A 12038-nucleotide genomic window follows, 5' to 3' on the forward strand; every position below is an offset into this window, starting at 1 on the left:
ATTCGAAATCGAAGAATGAAGTGATAAGAAAATGGGAAATTTGAGATGTGATGCGACGCGATGCGTTAAGGATTTTTTTTCTGACTGTCTTTTTTTCTTCTGGCAATTGTGGGAAACTCAGGATTCGTTCGCTTCGACTAGGACTGGGAGTGAGGTTGGGTGGTAAAGAGAGCATTTACTTTGGGAAGTATGTAGGCGGCCAACATCGGTTAAGATGTCGAGTGAAACGGTGGATGGTTTTTTTTACATTTGGGGGAGATTTGCGAAAGAGTGCATGCGTGGTAATAGTACTTGGTAACTGGACACCTGTCTTGTACGAATTGTATTGTTGGCGTGGCTTCGGAAGGGCGCAGGTAGCTTTTTGTTCTTCCTTCATCTGTCGAGTGGCTGAGGATGGCTGAGGGTCAGGTGAGATAAATGGATGTGGAAGATAGATAGATTGATACCTAGGTAGGCATCAATTCAAGTATTGATATTAAATTTTTATGACAGGTCGTTGAATGGAAAGATAGGGAAATTTTATGCTGTGAAATGTATCTAGAGGGGCGGGATTTTTATTTGGCAGGCTTAGTTGGTTTGCAACTTACTGTAGACAAGAATGTGAATACGGATATGATTTTATGGATGCATGGCAATGTGTGGCGGGCTGTGGTTCTTGTTTTGCGGAATGAGGATGAGAGTTTTCTGGGTTATGGTTTATGAACTATGGTTGCAATATTGGACAGGATTGAAGATAGGGCGTTTAATGATTAGACGGTGGAAAGTTTTAAGACTATGGAACGGGCCGAGAAGAGGGAAGTGAAGACTGAAAGGGCGCGGGTTGCATGTATCGTGGTATATATGAATTTGAATTTGAGGCCTGGACAGGCATGGAGATGTATTTCAAGTTTTTCTGAACTTTTGCTTGCTTTCGTCTAAGTCGCAAGCGTCATATTTTAATGGTTTATCTTTTACTTGTCGACAGTTTTCTGGTTCGGTCATTAAATTTCCAATTCTAAGTGATGATGTGTATGAAGTCTGTTGTCTTCACTCAGTTCCTCGCTTGTCTTGGTAAGGGAGGCGCGCATAGTTCTTGGACCAGGGCCTTTTCTAACATATAGACTTCTTGATGGTTTTCAGAAAAAGTAGAAGAATGATACTTGTCAAGAAGAAAGGGGACGCGGGTTTCGAATGTAGTGCCCCCAATCCAGTTTTTGATTCGGGGGATATGTATAGTGATCTTAAGAGACCTTAAGGGGAGAGGGAATATTTCTTTGAGGAATATACAGAGGATGAGGAAGAGATGCTAGAAAAGCTTAGTGTGTAATGATTGAAAGCCAATGGCATCTTGCTCGATGATGAATAAGGCGCTGAAATGTGGGAATTTGTTGCACGTCTGTAAACCGAGAATGCGAGGTGTTATCCCAACATGACTTTGGAATAGTATCCTCCTAGTTCTCCTATGATGGAAGGAGTGGCATTGATCTACTAGCTTGTACTTCTATCTTCCTGCATACTGTCCAATGATAGTACCCTGAGATTTATGTTGCACGTCTGTAAATTGAAATTACCAGGTGTACCCCTCCTAGACTTTGAGATAGTCTCCTAATTCTCTGGTAATGGGAACATCTGGCACTGATCTACTAGCTCATATTTGACCCTCCCCTGGACATTCTCCAATCAATGCTACCTAGAGATTTATGTTGCACATCTGTGATTTGGAATTGCAAGATATACCCCCAACAAGACTTTTGGATCTCCTCCTTCTCGTTCCCCCGCTACAAACAAATGGCATTGACCTACTAGCTTGAGTTCCAATCTTCCTGGATAATGTCCAATCATGCTACTTAGAGATTTATGTTGCACGTCTAGAGCTTCGTTTTTTGCAAGGAGATCCCAACGAGAATTTGAGATAGTCCATCCTGATTCCCCGGCCATGAAGAGACCGTCACTGATCTACTGGCCTATACTCTGATTTTACTGCACACTCTCCAGCCATACCGCTTAAAGATTCAAGTTGCACGTCTGGATCTTCGTTTTACAAGAAGATCCTAACAAGCACGAGAATTAAGAGGGCTTTAGTATGATGTATATCTAGAAACCTGAAGCTATATCGATATATGATTCGGTGAAGCTTCAAATAGTGTGAATGTTGCACATCTGCAACCTGAGATTACAAGGGTGGTCCTAAGAATCCTTCAGATTAAAGAAATATCCATCGCTAGTTCTTTCCACCCCTCGGCAATCATCACCATTGCAGAGTATCCCGAAGACTATGGTAAACCTACCTAGAATACTCACTGTAAAGTCTTGCCGAGGGGCCTAAAGGTTAATGTGAAACAAGAATCTGTGTACGGAGACGCCATAGAATTATAAGGTTATGACGGCATAGTGATACCCAGATGAGTCAATTAGGCATACCAGGGTACACAATGAGGATCAAATATGGGTGATGTTGCACATCTGCATGTCCGTGTTTTTGAGGGAGATTCCGACGGACATAAGACTTAGGGTTCCCTTTACTAATAGTATATTTTAGAGTACAAAGCTACCTGAGTATCAGACGAGGTGATAACGCAACGATAAATTTTGTTTTTATTTTATAGAAATGTTGCACGTCTTATTCTTCTTATACACTATTATCCTAAAAAGTGCCAAAACCCTCCTATCAATCCAGTAGCTTGACGCTAGTAATGGCGATCACAGTGTCCTTGGTTGCAAATTCCTATCTTCACCTAGGTACTCCATGAAACCGAGTCGGAGGTCCGATATTGGCGGAGCGGAGTGGTGATCAACTTGGTAGTTAAAAACTATTGCACCGCTATATTTAGAGCTGGAGCCTCCTAGACGATTTTAGGATGTACCTTGTATGCTTGGATCCAACGATGTTTACCGAAGACTCCGATACGATGTTACTCGGAACAAAGTTGATATTATATAATCATGGGTGAAAACTTGAGCCTGGTCTCTTTCGTTGTTCAAGTTTATCGGAGTGCTGTTAGTCCCTCGAAGAACGCGACATTCATGAAAGCTAGATGAGATGACAAGTTGAAGATTAAGAGTTCATCGAATATGTATCCTCGAGTACTACGATTTGAATGTGTATTTCGGTGTACCATGATTTGGACTTCCGGATACAATTTTTTTCTTCAATCCTCATTGTCTACATAATAATATACCAAAATCTCCGCTAGGGATAAAGGAACACTTCTCTTATGGATATATTAGCAATAACCAAGCATTGGCAATGCCGATAGTCCTCAACGGCCAACTACACGTCTTTGCATCCCCACAATTCCTGGGTGGTTCACGCTAGACTTTGAAGCAGACTTAAGCTAAGCGCGGGGTGGAATCAAGTATGTCAGCACGCCGCCATCATTGAAGAATGATATGGATATTGATACACTGGGACAATCTCATCTATCTTGATAATCCGAGAAAAGAAAGAAAACCATGATCTGTTTATCAAAAATGACCGTTCACTTTACCTCATCATCAACTTTATCTATTTGATCTTCCAAATTTTGGAATCATTTTATGGTATGAGTGCAAGCCAAGCCAAATCTTCCGCAATCGGAATTTTCGGTTATGCAAGTCATGTGCAAGTCTAGACTCTAAATGATCCACTTGGGAATTAACTAGCAGCAACTAACTAGATATACTAGCCTCACTTGCTTGGAACTGACATCATTGATTGGGAATTGAGCTTTCTTTTATTGAGGCTCTGATTCCTCTTTATGACCCATAGAACAGTTTAGAGTATTCTTCATGATTATATTCATCCATTGTCCGCATCATACTTTCCCCAAGATGAAAGATATATGAGCACTGGAAACCTTATAAAAAGTTCAAATCAATTGCCACATGTCCAAAATTGAAGTCATCTAAGACCTATAAGAGATCACCAATCAACGGCGTGTGATTGAAGTGTACTAAACCCAAAGATAAGGTGCTAGATCTAACTTTAAGGTAACCGAACTCGAAATAAGCTTTGTGTCTTGCCACTTTTGGTTTGGACTAGGCGATCATCATAGGGTAGCGTCAAGTCAGACTGTACTTTTTGATACGACTGAGAAAGTAGCTGATACTTGGGACCGTCAGAATAAACGCTATAAACTCTGACTGATATGGCGAACCAGCAGAATGAAGTATAAGAAGGGTCCATGGTCCCCTACTTGTGCGATTTCTTTTGAATTCTATAAGAAATTCTATGAACAAATTGAAAAGTTGTAAATGGTATTCAAGCTCCAATATCTAGCTGAAACTTTCCAATAGATCTTTGAAGCACAATTCAGATTGTGACTAGCATCGCAGTTGCCCTTTCAACCAGAATGTACATTCCAGGGGAGCCCGAACGTTCAGAGGTGGTTGTGATTCAAGAAATGGTACAGTCAGTCTTCAGAATGATGACCACTATACTTGGACAAACGCCACATCAATACCCAAACAAAAATATTCATACTCGTTCGGAGAAAATTACTTCAGATAGACAGTCTCAAGATAGCGCTAAAACATGGATATTAGCCATACCGCTCGGTGTGATGGTTGTTGTTTTCCTTATTGTCTCGTGTCTAATCGCTATCAATAGAAGGCTCGAACAAACAAGAGATCACTATACCCAACGACCCTTATCACGAACATCGACAACACGATCGGGAAAATTACGAAATGATACTCGCGTTTTATACCCAGTCTATTCCCATAGACCGAAACCGACAGGAGAAATGGGCGCTGCAAGAGCTGCATTGGGTGCTACGATTACTCCAGCTCCCAGAAGTTCACCAATCGAAGAAGAATGTACAACAGAAAGTCCAAGAATTCCAAGCTACTACCGACCAACCGGTCAGATTGGGGCAGCAAGAGCGGCACTTGGTGCGAGAGTTGAGCCAGAAGTTCGACAAGCAAGAACAAGTAACGACAGACCCCTGAGATTTCAGGAAAGCTATGTTCCCACTGATATTGGCAGTCGGGTCGTCTCACGTCCTATTCAACAGTCAGATTCTGTATACACATTACGGCCTGGCGAAAGTTTTGCAGACATGATGCAAAGAGTAGATAGTGAGGTACAACGAGCAGTCTCAAGATATCCTATCTTCGCGAATAATCTACCTAGTCCCCCACCAGCTCGTCTTCGTCGACCCAGTCGATCAGCAGGACCAATGACGATAGATGAGGAAGTGAGTCGACAAGTAGCCTCATTTCCTATCTTCCAGCAAAACTCTGGAACTCAGCATGCAATGGCTACTGGAAGTAATGAGGAACAATATCGAGAATCTACTACGATCACAACAGCAAGAGCAAACGCAGAAATGAATAACGAGGAATTGAGAAGGGAAGTTGCGACACTTCCTGTCTTCCAAAACACAGCTGATTACCGCTCGATGCCGACAAGGAGACCAGATCCAGTAACTCCAGGGTTTGTGACCCCACCGCCAGCGTATTCACACGCACCATCATATAGGGGATATGACTCAGACGAGGAAGCGCCAGAAAATGAGGCAGATGATTTGGTTGATGAGGAAAACCGTGTAACTACTCCTTCTACTTTACCTCCAGCTTATATCAGAGGAGATTATAGTCATTAAACTGGGAATTTGGAATTTTAGCGTTTGATGTATTTTGCGGCGGAATAGACGGCAGCTATATAATTTGGAGCAATGGGACGGATAAGAGTATTGGGATATATACAAGGCCATTATAGAAATATCAATAATAACCCTACATGATAATATTCCATATTCATGTCTCAAATATCAAAAATTCTTTTTGGAGTTTTGAACGTTTTGAATGTTTTGAAAGTTTTAAAAGTTTTATTTTTTTTTTTGAAAAAAAAAAATGATTTGAATCTCTAGAATCTCTAGAATCTTTTCAACTCTTGTAACCTTTTTAATCTATTAACTTTCTCAAAAAAATAAATTAAAAATAAAATATTTAAATATCAAAAATGCTATTTGAGATAATATTAGTTGTCACGGTGTGAGCTCACGTGATATGCTGGTCCTATCGGAGAGGACCGAAAGGAGCGCTCGCACCGGAGCGCAAGCGAGCTAGGGCCCGATCGGGCTAGCTCGCTGTAAGAATTCCGTATATCTTCAACTCAGAAGATCCTGTATTGTAGCTCTTTGAGCTACGTCTTAATCCTCAATCTGAACCTATTACCCGAATCAGTATAGCCTTGCCAGATTAGGGCAAAGTTATTAGAACCCTATCCAGCCCGCCTGCCCCGTGATACTACGTAGCTCCTACCCATTAAAATATCGCTTTCGCGATGACTGCTCCGCACCCGCCTGGCCGGCCTGGGGACTCCTCGGAATTTGGCGCTTCTGTATCGGAGGACCCCCAGGTTTGGTACCAATACCTCCAGTCGGCATCTGCGTATTATGCCGAGCTGGAGGAGACCAACAGATCGCTCGAACGCGAAATTTCCGAATCCCTAGTCCGCGAACGTATTCAAGCCGCTCTGCACGAGCAGGTTGCTACTCAAAACGCCCGTCTACTCGATCGCCTTGCCGAATCCACGCCTACTATACCTGCTCGTTTGGAAACCGTATCCCCCGAAACTCCCGCTGACTCTGTCCCCGAACCTACTGTACCTGCTCCGACCACTCGATTGAGTGAGCGCATCCCCGATCCGAAAGAGTTTGATGGCACCCGCTCCGACCTGCGCAGATTCGTTCAACAGATACACGGAAAATTGAATGCGAATAATGATAGATTCCCGACGACTTCTGCCCGCTTGACTTACACTGCTGGAAGACTTACTGGAAAGGCATACGAGCTTATACTACCTAAGATCTCCCGTGGGATTCCTCAGTTCACCGACTATACCGCACTCCTCGAATATCTCGAAAACGCCTTTGGGGATCCTGATCGAACACAAAACGCACAGAATAAACTATATGTACTGAAGCAAAGACACCTCGATTTTAGCACCTTCTTCGCGGAATTCCAGAGACTCGCCCTAGAAGGAGAGATGCCTGATGATGCTCTAACCCCGCTCCTATTTCAAGGAATCTCTCGCGAACTACAAGACATGCTGTTGCATAACCCCGCTCCGACCCGTGAATTTCGTCAATACGCTAACCACCTACAACAACTCGATAACCGATTCCGTCAACACCAACAACAAGTCCACCGTATTCGTCCTATCGCTTCCGAAACTTCATCCCGGAGAATAATCGCTGCTCCGCCTCTACGACTCGCTAGCCCGAAGTCTACTCCTGGAGACCCAATGGACCTGAGCTTAGGAAAAAGGAATACACTGCTAGGAACCTGGGTTCGCGGCGGGAACGCGGCGAATGCTATCGCTGCGGCTCTGCCAGCCACCTGATACGAGACTGCCCGCACCCCGATACCCGTCCTGTTCAACTCCGAGTTACCACTACTACAACCAGCCCTACGAGAACCAGCCCTGTACCGAACAGTCCTCCGAGGGGCCGAGTCCCTATCCGTTCCCCACCTCGCTCTCCTCCCCGCTCGCCGACTAGCTCAATCAATTCGGGAAACGGGATACGCCTGACCTAAACCGCGATCAGGACGATCCTCCGCGTACCCTCCGTTTATCTGCTGCTGCTACTCATGGCCTTCCTTTGGAAGATGAACTAAACAATCGTGCGGATCTGATGATTCTACCCGTCACCCTGCTCTTGGAAAAAGACACCCTCCCGACATACGCTATGGTCGATAGCGGATGCGAAGGAATTGCCTTCGCAGATCGAAGTTGGGTGTCTTCCCAGAAAATACCAGTACACCAACTGTCTACGGCGTTCGAAGTCATAGGATTCGACGGAAACACCCTGCCCGACAATCGAGTTACCTCCTACATCCGAGTAGGACTCAGAATCAACGATCATATCGAGAAGAAGATCGTTTTGTATGTAACCGAGCTAGCCCACTATCCTATTGTGCTGGGGATAGCTTGGCTTAAGAAACACAACCCCCGTGTCGACTTCGCGACAAACTCGTTCCAGTTCGATAGCTCGTTTTGCTACGAATTTTGTAACACTCCGTCCCGCCCGTCCCGCATAAAAGCTCTGCCAGATGTTCCTCCAAAAGCCCGACCTGTACACCTGCCTGCCCGCCCCGAAGGGTTAAAGAATAAGGATATAGCCGCGATCTCCCTGAGAGCCTGTTCGGCTTACGCCCGCCGGAAATATGAAATGTTCCAGATATCGATCGAACAAATCGATGATATTCTAAATAAGAAGAAGAAGGTATTCGACCCCAAAGACCTATTACCCGAGTTCCGAAATTGGAAAGATGTCTTCTCCCCAAAGAACGCAGAGAAGCTACCCCCTCATCGACCGTACGACCATGAGATCCGTCTTAAAGAAGGAGCTGTTCCTCCTTTCGGCGCCTTGTACTCCATGTCCCGCCCGAATTAGAAGCCCTGAAAGAATGGCTGGAAGAGAATCTTAGAAAAGGGTTCATCCGGCCGAGCTCCTCCCCCGCCGCTTCCCCTGTTTTGTTTGTCAAGAAGGCCGATGGAGGCCTCCGATTTTGTGTAGATTACCGCGCTTTGAACAACTTGTCGGTCAAGGATCGATACCCCTTGCCATTAACGAAAGAATCTCTGAACAATCTGAAAGGAATGAAGTATTTCAGTAAGATCGATATCATCTCTGCCTTCAACAATATAAGAGTGAAAGAAGGGCAGGAATACCTGACTGCGTTCCGTACCCGATTCGGACTGTTCGAATCCTTAGTCATGCCGTTCGGGCTGACAGGGGCCCCCGCAACCTTTCAGAGGTTTATCAACGATTCCCTGCGAGGATACTTGGACGTATTTTGCACCGCTTACCTGGATGACATTCTGATATACAGCCGAACCCGAGAGGAACACGTCCGTCATGTCCAGAAGGTCCTGCAAGCACTGCGGGAAGCCGGTTTGTTCGCTAAATTCGAAAAGTGCGAATTCCTGAAATCCGAAACCAAGTTCCTAGGCCTTATTGTAGGAAGCGATGGTATCCGAATGGACCCAGAGAAAATCCGAACAATCGTGGATTGGAAACCGCCTGCTAGCGTAACCGACGTCCAAGCATTCATTGGGTTTTCGAACTTTTACCGACGGTTTATTAGAGATTTTTCGAAGATTATCAACCCGATGGTAGACCTGACCAGAAAGAATGTTCCGTTCCTGTGGAGCCCTGCCTGTCAAGAAGCGTTCGACCGATTGAAGCGAGCGTTTACCGAAGCACCTGTCCTGGCTTCCTTCGATTGGGAAAAGGAAGTGATCGTAGAAACCGATGCCTCCGATTACGTATCCGCCGGAGTACTCTCCCAATACAACGATGATGGAATACTTAGACCTGTTGCATTCTTCTCTAAAAAACACTCGGCAGCTGAATGCAACTACGAGATTTACGACAAAGAACTGCTAGCTATTATCCGTTGCTTCGAAGAATGGCGTCCCGAGTTGGAAGGCGCCGCATCACCAATTCAAGTGATCACCGATCATAGGAATCTGGAATACTTTACCACAACGAAGCTATTGAACCGCCGTCAAGCCCGCTGGTCCGAATTTCTGTCTCGATTTAATTTCCGAATCACCTATCGCCCCGGAAAGCTAGGTGCCAAACCCGACGCGCTGACCAGGAGGTCAGAAGATCTCCCTAAGGAGGGGGATGAACGCCTCCTGCACCAAAGCCGTACTATCCTGAAACGAGAGAACCTGGATCCCGACCTGTTTCCCGCTGCTGTTACCCTAATCGAACCCAAGATTGCCAAGAGAGTACGCTTCGCTGTAACCACCCGTAGCCAGAGAAACCCCGACCCTACCGACACCACCGACCACTTGGATTCCGACGATACCGTAACTTTACCAGAAAATGGCAAAGTTATAGAGCCTGCAATCCCACGTGCCATATCTGTACCCAACCCTGCGATACGACTAGAGGACCCAGAAAACCCTCTAAACCTTCCTGCCGACCTGCTTACCCTGTTCCACGAAGGCTACCAAGCCGACCCTGTACCCGAATCTGTCCTGAAATCCCTACGAGAGGGATCCCCGAAACACCCGAAAATCACTCTTGCCGAGTGTACCGAAAACAACAACCTGCTGTACTACCGAGGGAAACTATACGTTCCCGACCACGACCCCCTGAAAACCTACCTGCTCCGCCTGTACCACGAATCGCCCGCCGCTGGTCACCCGCACCGTACCCGAACCTTCGAATTACTGTCCCGAAACTACTACTGGCCTGGATACTACGATTATGTTACGCAGTGGGTCCGTAACTGCCATAGTTGCCACCGCGCTGCCCCGAATCGCAGAGGCCAGGAGGGAGTTCTCCGCCCGCTCCCGATCCCGCAGAGAGCTTGGCAAGATATCTCAATAGATTTCATTACGCACCTGCCCGAAAGTACCGGTTTCGATGCTATTATGGTAGTAGTCGACCGATTGACGAAAATGAAACATTTCTTGCCCTGCTATGGTACCTGCAACTCCGAAGAGGTCGCCCGCCTGTTCCGGAAGAATATCTGGAAGCTCCACGGCTTACCCCTGACCATTATATCTGATCGTGGAGCTCAATTCGTCTCTGAATTCTGGAAACATATCTGCAAGCGCTTGGGCGTAGCCGCCAAGCTTTCAACCGCTTACCATCCTGAAACTGACGGACAAACCGAGAGGGCTAATGCGATGCTGGAACAATACCTCCGGTCGTATGTAGCCTACCTGCAAGACGACTGGGCAGAGTGGCTCCCACTCGCCGAATTCTCTATCAACAATGCCTGGTCCGAAAGCACCCGAATGACCCCGTTCTTCTCGAACTACGGGTTCCACCCCCGCCTGGGCTTCGAGCCCGCATCGTCCCAGAGTAACCGTCCTGCCGTACGAGATGCCGAAGAATTCGTCGCTAAAATGGAAGCCATCTCCTCACACCTACAGACCGAACTAACTGCCAGTCAAGCCCGATACTCGAAGAATGCCGATGCCCGCCGTTCCCCTGCCCGTAGATACCTGCCCGGTGACCTGGTCTGGCTGAATGCCAGAAACATCAAGACCCTGCGCCCACAGAAGAAGCTCGATTGGAAGAACCTCGGGCCCTTCAAAATCCTGAACCCGATAGGCCCCTATGCCTATAAACTGGAGCTCCCGGCCTCGATGAAGATTCATCCTGTTTTCCACGTCAACCTGCTATATCCTGCACACGATGATCCTGTTCCTGGGCAGCGTAATCCGCCACCACCCCCTGTAGAAGTAGACGGCCTCGAGCGTTTTGAGGTTGCCGAAATCCTGAACTCCCGCTGGGAAAGAAGAGGTCGTGGAGGACCTCGCCTGAAATACACTGTCCGTTGGGTCGGCTACGATACGCCGACCGAAGAACCTGCGAGCTACCTGGAAGACGCACAAGAACTGATCCGCAACTTCCACCGTAGATACCCTGACAAACCCGGTCCCGCTTGACCGGGCCCCGCCTGCCTGTAGATTGTAAACCGTGACGTGCCGCCTCGACGGAGCTCGACTCTTAGGAGGGGGGTAATGTCACGGTGTGAGCTCACGTGATATGCTGGTCCTATCGGAGAGGACCGAAAGGAGCGCTCGCACCGGAGCGCAAGCGAGCTAGGGCCCGATCGGGCTAGCTCGCTGTAAGAATTCCGTATATCTTCAACTCAGAAGATCCTGTATTGTAGCTCTTTGAGCTACGTCTTAATCCTCAATCTGAACCTATTACCCGAATCAGTATAGCCTTGCCAGATTAGGGCAAAGTTATTAGAACCCTATCCAGCCCGCCTGCCCCGTGATACTAGTTATATTTTTGATATTTGAGTGATTAATATATGAGATTATTACTATAGAAGTATCAACTGGCGAGCGATATATACTAAATGTCTTAAACGATGAAGATTATGCCTTTGTTCTAGAGAATAATAATAAAGTTATACTTACTCTTCAAAAATATTCCGATAATGCACATAGTCTTCATATGTTCGGATGATAGTCAAGAACTAACATCTTGCAACAAGCTGGAAAGCAGTCGAGCTTTGATTATAACTTAATAATCTGAGGAGATTTGACTTGCTAAATGTATCCCATGCACCAAGCAATACCAGGAAAT

At 46.3% G+C, this 12038-nt stretch overlaps 1 protein-coding gene across 1 annotated transcript; it reads left to right on the forward strand.

Moving 5' to 3' along the window:
* Positions 1–4310: 4310 nt before the first annotated feature.
* On the forward strand, positions 4311–5564 carry EAF02_012117 (uncharacterized protein; the record flags this gene model as incomplete). Its single annotated transcript, XM_038908165.1, has 1 exon — positions 4311–5564. One exon carries the CDS (start codon positions 4311–4313, stop codon positions 5562–5564), a length of 1254 nt encoding a protein of 417 aa, XP_038752066.1.
* Positions 5565–12038: the final 6474 nt, after the last annotated feature.

The sequence above is a fragment of the Botrytis sinoallii genome (genome assembly GCF_014898435.1).
Source record: "Botrytis sinoallii strain Bc 23 chromosome Unknown BSIN_040, whole genome shotgun sequence".
Classification (NCBI taxonomy): Eukaryota; Fungi; Ascomycota; class Leotiomycetes; order Helotiales; family Sclerotiniaceae; genus Botrytis; species Botrytis sinoallii.